This window comes from Crocuta crocuta, unplaced genomic scaffold (genome assembly GCF_008692635.1).
Source record: "Crocuta crocuta isolate KB4526 unplaced genomic scaffold, BGI_CrCroc_1.0 scaffold118, whole genome shotgun sequence".
NCBI lineage: Eukaryota > Metazoa > Chordata > Mammalia > Carnivora > Hyaenidae > Crocuta > Crocuta crocuta.
The window spans coordinates 7071785-7087156 of NW_027551558.1; the positions used below are offsets into that span (position 1 = coordinate 7071785).

The 15372-nt window shown below is 39.4% G+C and overlaps 1 protein-coding gene across 1 annotated transcript in view; it reads left to right on the forward strand.

Moving 5' to 3' along the window:
- AFF3 (ALF transcription elongation factor 3) overlaps positions 1-15372 on the forward strand; it is a 434327-nt gene that overhangs the window by 412973 nt on the left and 5982 nt on the right. Inside the window, exons 19-22 of the mRNA XM_077749191.1 lie at positions 5534-5597; positions 7854-7990; positions 12481-12552; positions 14258-14351. Of these exons, the coding sequence (XP_077605317.1) occupies positions 5534-5597; positions 7854-7990; positions 12481-12552; positions 14258-14351 (367 nt within the window). The remainder of the gene's footprint in view (positions 1-5533; positions 5598-7853; positions 7991-12480; positions 12553-14257; positions 14352-15372) is intronic.

Genomic DNA, 15372 nt, shown 5'->3' on the forward strand with positions numbered 1-15372 from the left:
AGGATGGGAAGAGTCTAGTATGTAAAAGGTCAGATCTCTTGTGGCATGATTTAGTCAAAGGACACCAACCGAAATCCTTGAGTAGGTGATGGCACAATGAGGCAAGGGCTCGCAGCGGCCATTGCTCCTCTCCTGAGGGGCTCCCCTTCCCCACCTTTCCTGGTAAACCAGTAGTACACCTTCCTGTTCTTCTCTATGGACTTTTCTTCTTTATGAGAGCCCTCTCAGCCAAGTTTTTATTTTTTGCTTAACTGAAACTGAGAGTGAAAGAGAAAGAAAAAGAGTAGGCTTGGGATGGGGAGGTAGAAGGGTACAAGTCCTTTCAGACCTCCCTCACTAAAATCTTTGTTCTCTGATCATTTTAAGGGTTTTGTAAAATTATCTTAAGTGTCACACCCAGAGAAGAGCCACAATCAAACTGAGGAGTTTCCATTTCAAGAGAAAGTTGCTTTTGATTGAATGACAAAAACCTGCCACATTTAGCCTATGCATATTAGAAAACACACGTTGTTTTCTGTGTGTGACCAAGAGAGAATACAGTCATGTGCAGGAGCCTATGGGGTGTACAAGACACGATGAATGATCACCTGCGCTTCTGAGAAGCCAGGTTCTAGAGCCTCTGGGGTCCCAGCCAGAATCATGTTGATGGAAACAAAAACTGCATTTGAATCTTTGCTGCTTCAATGCAGTCTACCTGCTTCTTTCAAGAAGCACTCATAAAGCCAGCACTGCATGCCAGAGATGCTGACCCTGAAGTGCCCTCATCAGTAGTGCTCACTTCAGTGGATTAAAAGGAATTACAGGTTCCCCTGCTCGCTCTGAAGTAGAGCATTCCTATGAAACCATTTGTAAGCCAGAGTGGTGTAAAACGAAGAGTATCTCCAGTTTTCTGAGGGTTCACTTTGCATTACTTCACTTTAAGAAAGACCTACATTAGTACAGTAAGGCTTTCTTCAGAAGAGTGAAAATCTTCAGATTCTCGAAAACCATTTCTAATCTAGGTCTTTCATTAAAGGGAACTTTCAAAAAGCAGGGGGGTGCCTGTACTTAATTTCTTATGTGTCCTTCTTTGTGAAGAAAGTACTTCAAAGCCAGGGACACAGTAACACCCATGGGGCTTATCAGATGACAAGTTGACAGGATATCAGATGATGAATTCATTTGGTATGCAGTTGCCTATTTGTCTCATTTGGACTTCATCTTCCCTAAGGAAATTATCCAGATTTCTGCTGTGCCAAGGAACCTGTTTGTTCAAACACATTGAGCTCCCATCCCTGCCAGTTTTCACAAAACAGGAGGCTCTGCTGAGGGGGGTGAGGGGCACATTTCACAGAGGTAGGAATTACAGGAAGAAGGCTGCCAGCCTCTCCATTGGAGACCATTCAACTCCATCTCAGCCACAGAACAGAACAAAAAGCAAGGTTGCTTTAATACTCCTCTGCCAGAAGAAATATCAGCATAGTTCAAACCCTGTTGCAGCCTCGGAACTAAGGTTGCATGTTTATAGAGGCGAGAGTGGGAGGGTGAGGAAAAGAAAGAAAACATTCTATTTGGATCAAGTATTCCGATTGTTTTTGTTGCAAAGAGCTCTTACAACAAAGATATACATGGCTAAGCCTTGGCTTTTAAAAAGATCACTCGCAAGCCCCATTTCTGAATAGCCCAAGACACACAGTTACACATATGATATTTAATTGAACGTTTATTAGGTTGGCTCGTGTGTCATCACAAGATACCATCACTTTTAAAGAACAATATGAACAATGTTATTACTAAATGAAAAATGAAAAACTCTAGGCTATTCATGTAAAAAAAAAAAAGATTAGATCACAAATCTGTTGGAACACTGAGATAATTAGATTTTATTGTAGTACCTTGGCCAAGTTGTAGTCTGTAACTGCCACAATGGTGACAATTCTACTCTCCTCCTGACTGGGACATTGCTGTCAGAGTGATGCCTTCATCATAGCATGCATCCACCGCCCTGCTGGACAGTCTCCAGTGGCGTCCCATTAGCCCCACTGCCTCTATAATGTTCTGATCTAGGAGTGTGGCACTAGAAATCACCTAAAAGGAGAAAATGAGCCAATCATCAAGCAATCTTCAGTGACTCAGTGTAGTGAGCCCTCTATTATATGCGAGGATGAGAATTGTGACTAATGTGTTTCTGGACAGCACATTTTTTTCAGCATCTCAGCTTAGTGTCAGCTGCTGTGATAAAGTCAGAAAATCAGATGTATTACTTACCTGCGTACACTATTGTGAGAGTTTGTGACCCAGCCTCCATATCAGGTTTAAAAATACATTCATATGCTTCAGATGAAAACAGTGTTAATTAAGGAACATATATTAGGAATCAAGAGGCACCACCATCCTTAAGGGTACCTTTGATGGCTAGTAACTAAGATGGCATAGCTTATTGCCAGGAGAATCCTTTCATGAAAATGAAATGCATTTGAAATGATGATCGGTTGGTGACAAGGTCTACAAAACTGGGCAAGAAAAAATTGACCAAACTCATATACTAGAGTGCAGAGCAGATAATGATGTGGAGAATTTCAAGTTGCCATGGAGACGTCCTCTGCCTCATTGGCTGTGATGTTGCACCCCATCAGAAGCCACCACTCTCTTCTAAGCTCAAGATGAATACAGTGCTATTCAAGGGGGATTCATGTACCTTCTATAATGTGCCTAAGACTATAGGGCGGGGAAGATCAAACATGTCCCAGCATAGTCCCTGCTGAAAATGTACCAGCTACAGTGCTGCCCACATGCAGTGACTGTCGCCATACAGCTTCGAAGGTAATGAAATGCCTAGACGCGTAGTATAAGTAAATGGTATCTAGGAAAGACCCATATGAGCATGGACCAGAGTTCCCAAGAAGGCCTTATGGCACAAGAATTTGAGGAAGAGGTAACATTTGGCTCATAGAAAGCACTCAGTGAATGTGCACTCAGTGAGCAGAATGTTCCAAGTGGGAGGAAAAGGATAAGCAGAGAATTTCTAAAACAGAGATGACAGGTAAGCAACACAGGGAGGAGACCACCCCTGGCCATGGCTGAGGGCCATGGTGAGTAAATAATACAGTTGAGGGGTTAGCAAGATCAGTGGGGGCCTGAACTGAGACTTGATCCTGGAGGATCTGGGGACTGACTTTAGGTCTGGGAGTAGTATGGTGATTTAATGAAAGCCATGTATTACAAACACTGGCCAAGGGTTAAAGATCAGAATAGATCAAAAGGGAGTAAAACGAGAGACCAAGAGAAATGATGAAAGCCTAGGCCTGGGTAGTGGATGTAGTCACTGTGAAAAGGAAGGATGTTTACAAGGATGCATGCACAGCATCTGATAACAGGTAAGAGAAATTGATGAGGTCCTTGGAACTCCTCTCCTGAGAAGCTCAGGCAGGAGTCAGGTCTGGGTCTGAGCTAGAGGTAGAGTCTAGTCATCTACACTGAGGCATTCCACAAAAGGATGAACACAAATAATAATGCAGAGGATTTTTAGGGCCGTGAAATGATTCCCTATGATACTCTAATGGTGGATAAATGTCATTATACATTTGTTAAACCCACAGAATGTGTGACACCAAGAACAAATTATAATGTAAACTATGTACTTGGGGTGATAATGATGGGTCAGTGTAGGTTCATTGATTGTAACAAATATCCCACCACTCTGGTGAAGCCTGTTAAGGTAGGTAAGGTAGGTAGACTGGTGGGAGAGGGGCACGAGGTATATGACAACTCTCTAAATTCTCTATACTTTCTACTCAGTTTTGCTGTGAACCTAAAACTGCTCTGAAAAATAAAGTTCATTAAAAAAACAAAGATAGCAACAGCAAAATAATGTAAATTACCAGAACTGGAATCCAAGACCAGTATGCAGTGTGCATTCAAAGGTCAATGTGTGGACAAAGGGAAAACCACCATGTAAAGGTGAAAACCCATTCAAATGGAAGAAGTGTGAACATGTAGGAGATGAACTAGAGAAAGTAGAGCCTATAGGAGGAGTAGGGCCTTCCTATGACAGAACCTTTGGGCCCTACCTGCTGCAAAGATCCATCAAGATGAATGGAAGGTTTCAGGCCTGGGTGACAGAAAGATTGATAGAAGGCTGATGAGCCAAAGACAGGGAATTTAATTTTACACATTAAGGGACTTCTGCAGCTATGTTCCTCATTTCTTTGTTGGAAAAGTTAAATATTCCCAGCACATTATCACAAGAATGACAGTATTTTACAGGGAAATGAAAGATAGAAAACCAAGGTCCTTTTTGGCCTCTGTGATTTGTACTTGAGACTAATTGCTATGAAAAATAATAATTATTATTTGTTATGATCATGGTTTGTTTGATTGATTAAAACCATCAAAATGAGGGTAAAAGTTTGGGATTGCAATGTCATTGTCATTGTATGCATGGTTTTTCTAAGCATTTTGACCTCTACGGATAAAAGGATTCTCTGACCACTAATAGTGCGGTAAGGAAAAAGACCCATTAAAATCTCAGAGAAGAGGGTTCAGAATAAGCATATAATAATAGGTGAGTCAGTCCATGATTAATATCACTACTTATGTCTTAACTCTCAATCAGGGAGTCCTGGCTTATATTGGATATTCATGAACAAGTCAACTTTGTTGATTATATAAAGACCCATAATATAAAAAAAGTTTATGCTGATGGCACCTAGACTATGTAGATTTTTAAAAATCTTTCAGACTAAGCATTTAAAGGTACTGTCTGATGAGTAGCTTCATGTAACTTGGGGTCATTACACACACTCAGATCAGTCTCTGTATTAATTACCTTCATCTCCCAGCAGAGTTAGTACTGGCCAGGGTTATTGCTTTAATAATGCACATGTCTGCTGTTAATGTTTACCAGCTAGCTAATCAGAACTCTAGAGAATACATGCCACGTTTGCATTGTTACAAGGTAGACATCATTTTACAATTAACTTCATTATAACTGGAACATAATCATACAGTATTACCTCTTTTCATGTTTCACTGTGAAGCCTTAAAATAATTAGATATAGATACACACACAAAACTGTAGGTGCCATTTATGCATATAAATAACAACTTAACCTTCATAAGAATACATAAATATATTTGCCCACACATATCTATGCAATTATTATGAGGTATATTTATGATCTTTATATTAAAAAGGGATTATTTTATACTAATACCATGTAAAATAAGATTTTTTTACTTGTTTTCTTAACCATGCAATAAGAAATCTGATTCACAAATTAGACCCTGGGGAACCATGTTAAAACCACTGTAAATGTAAACTGTCTGCATATATTGAATGTGTTTTGAATAGCTAATTGAAGAGAAAAATAATTGTGATACTTTACATACAAGCAGTAATTTGGGAATGCAAAAATGCTTGATTCCATATTAAACAGATTAAACAAATTAAAATCCATTTTAAATTGTGATTAAAGTTTGAGCAAAAAGGAAAGAATATTTTTAAAAGATCTTGCACTTACACAATAATGACATTTAATATTCTCTCCTGTAGGCCACGCAGTGCAGATTATTTTATGCAGGAAGCTAAACGAATGAAGCATAAAGCAGATGCGATGGTAAGACCCTTTTCTTTCCAGATATGTTCTTCCAAATTATGTTTGTACTGCAGCTTCATCGCTGGGGCAATATAGCTGGGGTAATTATAAAATCTATTACAAGGATGGCTGGGTCTGTTAAATGGAGAAATGTTTATATAATCAAGTGCTCATAGCCCAATAAATTATGACTTCAACCAATAATGTCTGACTGGGAGAAAGTCCCGGATAAATGAATATTTCAATTTAGTTCTAAGGTTTGAATAGTAACTAGAGGCAATGGAGTCAGTGGGTGGGTTTGCATTTTTCTCTCTTGTTAGCCTGGCCAACCCTTGGCTTGGTCCCAGGATCAAATCCCTTTTCAAAAGGACTCATGTTCTGCCTAGGTTATCTGCCAAAATTAATACTTCCTCGGAAACTGTACAACACAGAAACTATTATGCTGCACATAAGACCCTAAAGTCACCATGATTTGATATTTTCCAAAAAAATAGCTTTTCTTTCTTGGATAGTCTCCTGTTTAGGAAAGCTTGAACCTTGTAGGCAAGAAATAGAAAACTTCTGGGATTTTCTGAAAAAGACCACATGGTTGGTCCATCTTAAGGTCTCATCCAAAGAGACTTCCACCTGGTAATTCCAGTTCTGTTCCCCTCCAGCATTCCCAACTGAGACGAATAAAGCATTTCAGATGACCTTCAGGGTATTATTCCATGCTGAAGATGCTTACATCATAAATGTACCCCTCTCCCAATGTCACTGATGTTGCCCCCCAAACATTTATTTGTTGGAAGATCACTGTCTAGGTACACTGATGTGCAGGGAAAATAGGCAGAGTTGTCAGAAAATAGACAAGGGAAGTGGGAGGTACAGTTCTTGTCCTCACAACCCCATAGTCTGATGGAGAGTCCTGGTCACCTCAAGAAGCTGATGCATGATCGCCATCACAGAAGAGCATGGAATTTTAAAGTGGAATGAAATCTTCTGCCTGAATCATCCAGGGTTTACCAGGAGTGTTCATTCTGTGTCATGTTATCCCACCTGACCTTTCCTATCAACATTCTGCTCCAGCCACACTGGTGCCGTCCCAGCCTCTGAGCACACCTCACTCATGCCAGCCGGTGGGACTTTTCAGCAGCAGAGCCTCACACATGTGTACACACACACACTCATTCACTCACAGCTACTCACACCTCCAGCTTCCTCCCCAAATCCAGCCAAACCATACCATTCCATCGTATGGCCATCTTCAGGTCTCCTCCCTGAGCCTCCCCAGCCTTTCTGCAGCCCAATGACTTGCTCCCTTCCTATCATCTCTTTGCATTGTACTCTCTGCTTTATATTTTGTTAGTTAATCACAAACTGCCTTGCACTTTGAACTATCTTGTGGATGCATGTTTTCTGTCTTCAAATTTATTCTGTATTCCTAAAAGGAGCTTTTGTGTCAAGTGCATCCTGCACAGAACTGAATGCTGTGGAAAATACTTGTTGAATGAAATAACTTCCTTAATTTGAAAGCATTGCCAAGAAATATTTCTGTATAGCTTGTTAGGGTTATAAGCTATTTAAAAACTTGGTTTGCCAAAGAGGAAGTGTTTTGCTCTACATTGCAGTTTTCTAAGGTATCCATTACTAATGAGAATTGTTTTCAGAGGCAAGACTTAGAATAGTAATTTGTGTAATTCTGTTCTGATTGATGAATGAGTATGTGAGAGCTAGGAAGAGTATATGCAATCAAAACTTAGAATACGCAATTATCACAGCAAGTAACAAAACATGTATATGGAACCAGGAACTTGATGTGTAAGTTCGGATTTGTGAGAACCTGAGAATATGAAGTTGATTCTTGGTTACCCTCAATGATGTGGAAAGAAATTAACATAAACTTAGACAACTTGAGATAACCCCCACACACACACACATAATGTTTTATTTGGCATAGTGCAGAGGGACAGGAGTGAAGTTGCCAAGCACTTAGGGGTTAGAAAGAGGGAAATGGAAATTAGAACAACCATGTAGTTCCGAGCAATTCTGATTGGCAGCTCTTGCATAGATCTGGTATAATTCTGTATACAACCATTCACTCACTTACCCTAAACCAGTAGCAATTTGCAAAAATAACTAGAGAAGGAAGCATCCTATTTCTTTCTTCTCTGGGCTCCATTCACAGGGTTTTGGAACTCAAAAGTCGGGTTTCTCAAATAAAGCATATAGACTATGTGACGATGCCATTTTAAAAACTATACTTAAGGAAGACACTGTATTAACTCTGTTGATCAGGTGGAAAAGTTTGGAAAGGCTTTGAATTATGCCGAAGCAGCTTTGTCATTTATTGAGTGTGGAAATGCAATGGAACAAGGCCCAATGGAATCCAAATCTCCCTATACAATGTATTCGGAAACAGTAGAGCTCATCAGGTAAGCACAATGTCTTGCTGGGGGAGTGCAAGGGGTGAGGAATGTATGTCAATACTTTGAATACAGAGAAAAGAATGCCAGCCTGCACTATCAGCTACCAGGAACCAACGTTCATCCTCACAAAGAAGAACATAAGATTTTGCAAGGTGCTTTTACACACCCTGCCTCCTTTGCTCTCTTTGTGAGTGAGCAGGAAAGCCCCTTTAACCCATGATTGCTGCAGAAAGGAAGCTGAGTCCAAGTGAGATGTGACTTGCCTACTTCACCCAGCTGGGAAGTGGCAGATTTTGAACTAATTTCACACCTATGCTGCTTTTTCTTTTTTTAACCTGATTCAGGTTGGTATAATCTAAATCTAACTCCATCAGTAAATGATTCAGGAGTATTTAATGAGAGGAAAGAAGATTCGGGGTAGGGGGTGGGATTTCAGGAAAGGAAAGCCACCCTATCATATGGTGCCTCAGAGGCTGCTGATGTTATTTTGGTCTTAGACCTGAATGTGAGTACCATCCCCCACCTGGGTCGAGACACGTAATATGAGCAGATGCAGGGTTTCTTTTTTTTTTTTTTTTAGATGCAGGGTTTCTGACATGGGCACATCAAGGGGTTGCGTGGGAGACCCTTGTCTTCCATCATGGAGACCCAGAAAGGCACATCTTTAAATGTCTTTTTAGTGAACCATTAAGGAAATTTCATCCATGAGCCCTACTGAAAACCTTGTCATATAGTTTATGTCTCTAGTTGGTCAACTGCTTGGAAAAATATCTAATACCTATATGTGAAATTATTCTTCCTCAAAACTAAATTTAAGAGACTTTCTAATTCTGGAATTCTCTGCCACCTAAGATTAGATACTTTTAACATGCCCCACCATTCCCGATGAAAGATTTCTAGTCCCCTTGGGTTATAGCCCTTTTCATCTGGTATTTTATAAAGATACAACTTGGTATTTTATACCACTCTCCTTCAGTAACTAGGTTCTAGCCTTTGAAACTGTCACCGCAGCATTAGAGAATATATCCTCTTCAAAAAGCACCTCTTAAGAATGTTTTGAAAGTCAATACTATTCAGTCATTTTTCTTATTAAAATATTTCTACCACATCAATGTATTAGTGATTCCTTCATACTATTTGCATGGTATGTATGCTATTTTTGTCAGTGAAAAAAAGAAATCATCATAGTAAAATTACTCTATGAGACCCTAGATCCTCACATTCCTTCCTCAGAACAAGACACAGACTCAGATAACCGACAGGCACTCAGGGAAGAACATGATGAAAGTAGATGGACACAAAGTAGTAACGTGTCCTAGAATGTGAGTGCTTTGAGGAGGGAATTTGGAAGGGGTCTGATTTGTTCACTGATGTATCCCGAATCCTTGGAACAGTTCTTGAATATAGTATGTGCTCAATAAATATCTGAGGAGTGAACAAATAAGCAAGTCACACGGCCTATGGTGAACTCCAGTGTGCATGGCCCCCTTAAAGGCATTCAGATTTTTAAAAACAAACAAACCCAAACAACAGTGAAAGCCTGATGGCAGTCAAATACACCTGGACGTGCTGACGTGCTACACCTGCCCTGCACCATAGTTAAGACTCTGATGTGTTCTCTGATATAAGTATCATTGCATGATGGAGAACAAAACCTATTTTCTAGATAATTCAGACTGAGTAGAATCCTTTGAACTACTCAGAAAACTAAGATGAAAGAAATTTTTCTTATCTGAGTTAGAAAATAACTAATTTACTACTTAATATCTGCATGTTGCTGACCAAGCTAGAGACTCTCCTCCCCCATTGAGAGCCACTGGAGGCTGGGAGCACTGGCAAGGGGGGATTTCACCACAACTGTCCAGCTCAAGCTGTTCTCTTTGTCCCTGTAGGCAGGAGAATTCCTTTCTCCCCAAGGGATACCAAGTGACTGGGGACACTGGCAAGTGGAACCCTATACCACACATCAAAATGGCACTACAAAGCCTCTGAAAATTAAATTGTAATTGGAACTACAGCCCAGAAGTAGGCCAGGACCTGCCAGCTAAACCTGAACAGGGTGACTTCCTTTTAAAAAAAAAAGATTTAAATAGGACCCTGTCTCTCCTAAGATAATAACCAAATGTCCAAGTTTCAGTGGTGGAGATGTTCTCATTCATAACCTTCTCAGGATATTCCCAGGTATAATCTAAAGCCAGGCCCCGTACATGGGGCCCAGGGAGACAATGGGAAAAGAGGCAGGTTGGTAGGTGGCAGGTCTAATAAGAAAAGAGAATTTACATATAAGACTTCTCTTGGGTGGCCATAAAATTAATGGATCCCACCAATTCTTAAAGTTTATATGGAGGCCTTAGCTTCTGCACAGCAAAGGAAACAACCCACAAAACTAATAGGCAACCAACAGAATGGGAAAAGATAGTTACAAATGACATATCAGATAAAGGGTTAATATCCAGAATCTATAAGGAACTCACCAAACTCCACACCCAAAAAACAAACAACCCAGTGGAGAAATGGGCAGNATCAATATTTAAAAAAAAAAGTTTATATGGAGGCCTTAGCTGAGTTCACTCAAGTATACTGTGATGGTGTACTTAACACCACACACTGTCTCAAGGGTGTGTCCTTGGAGCAGCCTCTGGGAGCAGAAAAGGCAACGAAACCCACATTTCAAGGAAAAGGGAGGAGATGAGGAGCCCTGATCATCCAGGTCCAGTTCACAGGTCAATTGGCAGTTACATCTTTTTGAAGACCTTCCCTAGCAAGACAACAAAGGATAGAATCAGTGAACTTGAGAACAGAAAATAGAATTTACCCAATCTTAGCAACAAAAAGAAAATAGACTGAAAAAAATATATGGAGCCTCAAGCACAGTGACAAAAGATCCAACACGTGTCTCATTGAAGTCTCAGGAGAGGAAGAGAGTGGGACTAAAAGAGTATTTGAAGAAGCAGTGGCTGAAATTTGCCCAATTTGGCAAAAGACAAACCTACGGGTAGAAGAAGCTGAGAAAAGTCCAAGTAGGATAAACCAAAGAAATGCATGCCAAGACACATCATAACTACATTTCTGAAAACTGAAAACAAAGAAAAAAAATCCTGAAGACAACCAGAGAGAGTTGTAGGGAACACCAGCTCGTATGACAGCAGACTTCTCATCTGAGACCATGGAGGCCAGAAAGGAGTGGCATGACATTTTTCAAGTACTGAAAGAAAAAATCCCATCAAAATGAATTTTAAATGCAGGGAAACTTCATTATGCAGGGATGACTAGGAAATAAAAATATTCTCAGATAAGTAAAACTAAAAGTATTTATTTTTAACCTATAAAGAGGGGCTAAAGGAAGTTCTTCAAACTAAAGCAGATGACAAATGAAGCAATATTGAAGTGTCAGGAAGGGTGGAAGAACAGAAATGTGGATACATGCAATAAACTATCCTCTTCATGAGTTTTATAAATCGTACTCAGTGATTTTTTAAAAAAAACCTGTACTACCATCTGATACTCAAGACAGTGTTATTTAAAAGTGAGTAAAGGGACATAAATGGAAATAAAGTTTTCATGCTCCACTCAAAGTGGAGCATGTTAATACCCATGAATTGTGGTAAGCCACATACGTATATTGTAAATACCCAGAGCAACCACTAGGAAAAACTGTGCAGAGAGATATTCAGAGATACTACAAATCTGCATGTTGTAGACCTAGTATAATAACAGCATCATATCTTGAACAATTTACAATGACCTTCACAAATACTATCCTTATAACAATGCTGTGTAATCAGTATTCATCATATTTTATCAGTAAGGAAATCGAGGCTTAATGACATTCGTTTGAGCTCTCACAACTAATAAGAGGCTGAACTGGAATTTGAACCCAGAACTCTGACTATTTCACCTATGTGTTCGCTCTCTCAAAGAGTCTGCAAATAACTTGGTATATGATTGGGAGAGTGGAATGGCCATAGTCTCCTTGATTAGAGACATAAATGGGATTAAGTAAAGTTCAAAAGAGCCACCTTTTTTTGGACACTTACACAGTCATTGAAGTAAGAATTGCATAACAGTGAAAAAGGGGGCGAATGAATCCAAGCATCCACGTTAGTACAAGGAGTGAACATTTTTCTGGAGGTTGGTTTGGAAGGATTGCAGCCACTCGGCCACAAGTCAAAATTCGTAAAAATGGACGTGTCCCTATATTCATGGATAATGCTTGAACTGGCATCACTCTCAACCACTAGTAGCATTTGAACTTGTGTTGTTAAAAGACAGAAAGTAGCTGGACAATCATAAAAGTCACTTTGTTCTAGTCATCACAGTAGTGTAATGCACAGGGGAAATGAGGCAGCATCAGCTAGCTTTTAAGAAAGAATTAACAGCAAGTGCTATGAAAAACTAAGTTTTAGGGCAAAGAGAACTTCCATCATAGAAGATGTTCTGTTGTTAACAAGAAAGCTTTTTTTTCCTTTGGCTTTTAATTTCTTTTTTTTCCCTAGGTATGCTATGAGACTAAAAACCCATTCAGGCCCTAATGCCACACCGGAGGACAAACAACTGGCTGCATTATGGTAAGTGCGGGATATCGACTTAAAATAGCCTCCACGGCCATGTGTATCTTCAGTGGCAAACCAAGTGCTGAAATGCATACATTTTTCTAGTACCTTCTAACATGCAAAAACAAATGCAGTTCTGATGGTGGCTAGGGTGAACGCACACAATTTCTTGCTGCTCTACCAAGCATGATGTGAATTCGTGGTGGTTGAGAATCAACAGGTCCATTACACAGGATAATTTTTTCTGTGTATGTTTGTGTACATGAATGCATGCACAACTTTAAAGTCAGGTAGATCTGTGTTTTAATAATTTGAATGTGAACTGTGCCAAATGTAATTTCTCTTGTGTTTGACACTTTAGACACAATCAAAATAACCCATTAGTCCATTTACATGTGGGATTATTATGACTGAATCAGGATGGTGCCCTGAAGTTCTCAACACATCAAAGAAGCAGCTTATTTACACTGTAATAACGGAAGCATTTCTTTTAAACTGTTCACCAACATGTAATAGATTTTTTTTTCTGTATCTGTAGTGACTACAATGATAATGATTATGGGAACATAATAATAATAATTTTCCCCATTATATCTCCTTGGGACACCTCACCCCATTCTCCCAAATCATAAAACACATGTCTTGGTTCCTCTTGTTTAGAGATCCAACAATTTTTGCCCTCCAGTGGTTCATATTCTACTCTAGAACCTGATAAGAGTTCTACTCTATCAGTTCTTACTCTTACCTGATAAGAGTAAGTCAGAGAATTGAGTCTCAAAAAAATAACAGCAACATTCACAGAAGAGAGGGTCTCAAGTAGTTTTGCATTATCACACCATCTGCAATTTGATATGCTCAGAAGACACTAGTAAGTTGTACTTGGTATATTGGGATTCTAGCATGTCAGCACCAGATCTGAGTTAGCAAATAACTGAGGGAAAAGCACCAAAGAAAAGAGTAGGGTATGTCTCCGGAAATGCTTTTTCTGTTCTTTTCAAATGTAAAGTTCCATTATTAGGGTTAACAAATTAATGATGATTAATACCTAATATTATAGAAGATAGAACACAAAAATGTAAATAATAAATGTAAAATAATAAAATAATGATACTCTCAGCGTTGAGATTTTACTGTGTGTAAAATATTCATATATATTAGTTTGAACTACTCATACAGTCCAGTAAAGTAGTTTAAAAGTGAAGGGAATACAAACAGGGGGAAGAGCCATTCTTTCCACAAAGCCAACGGTGCGGAAGTCCAGGACACCACGGAAATTAGACTAAGGTAGCTCTGCCCTGAAATTCCCCCAGTGAGTTTCCCAGTGACTGGGAAAGCCCTATGCTCGCCCTCCCGCACTCCTCCCATGGAGAGAGACTGTCCTCTAGTGGTAGAAGAAGAAAACAGCCTGTCCCTTGGCCCCAACAAAGATGCAATAAAGCTATGACATAGTGGTAGATAGGTTTATGGAGTAACTCCTTGAAATTTTGAATTCTATCTTTTGAACCAAAGGAAGGTCAGATACTTTGCAGACATAAATGTAAGTTTAAAAATATTTCATATATATAATCATGATATAAATACTGAGTGCCTTAGAAAAACAAGAGGTTTTTTTTTTTTTTGTTTAAGTCTTGTTGGCAAAGGACACACTCATGCTTTCAGGGCCCATTTCTCTTTTTCTGCTGCAGTTACCTCAGGGCCCATTTCTCTTTTTCTGCTGCAGTTACCGATGCCTGGCTCTCCTGTACTGGCGGATGTTTCGACTCAAAAGGGACCATGCTGTGAAGTACTCAAAAGCACTTATCGACTATTTCAAGGTACTTTCTGGCTAATGGGCAACGTTATTGGTTGTATCCACTGGTCTCCCTGTCATGGACATTTTTGAGGAGCCTGTAGAATCCATGGCTTTGGGAGTAATACAGGAACCCTCTGATATCAACAGTAGCCCCCTTCATGACATACTTATGATGTTCAGGGCTCAAAGAATGGCCTTGAGAGTCCAGCTAATTTATCTCCCTGCCTTGTGTCTGAGTATTTGTATGGCCTCAAGAGAAAGAAAATCAGTGTTCTAGGAAATTCCTCTTTATAGCTAACAAATTCCTCATGTTCATTTAGAGCTTCTTCCTCCTAGAAGTAACTGCTTAGAAGTTTCTCACAGCTCTCTCCAGTAGCTAATTTAACTTTTAATAATCATAAAAAAACATTGTTTTAAATGATAAGAACTGGCTTGTTAGAACTCAGAGGCACTAGGACAGCAGCAGTGGGTAAATATAAGGGTAGGATTGGAAAACATGCTAATTTTTACCTATCTTAGGAAATGAAATCATTTTCATTGGGAGAACAAAAAAAGAAAACCTCTGATGTACTTGTGCAGTAGACATGAAGTTATAATTCATCTGAGATTTCTAGGCCTCTTTGCTGTACATTTGTCTATAGAAACAAGAAATTATAGCATTTCCACCTCCACCAACCCTATGTCAGATACACCATCATTTTAGATCTTTTAACCCCCAGTCTTAACTTCTTAGAGATCATCTCAGATGACCAGGCTATGTTGAAGGTTCTGTGGGCTATGACCAGCATGCCACCTCCTTTCTGGCCATATGTGTAAAGTAACCAGGTGCTGAAGCAAGGAGGTAACTGTTTTGATGCATTGAACATTCTGTATCATAATGACAAGAACAGACACTAAGCCTATTCCTTTACTTTGAGGGCCTATGATCAAGAGAAGTGGTTTCCAGAAAGTCAGAATCTAAGAGCTAATACTAAAAAGCACTATTACAGTAAAAAAAAAAAAAAAAAAAAAAAAAAAACAAAAAAAAAAAAAAATCACACATG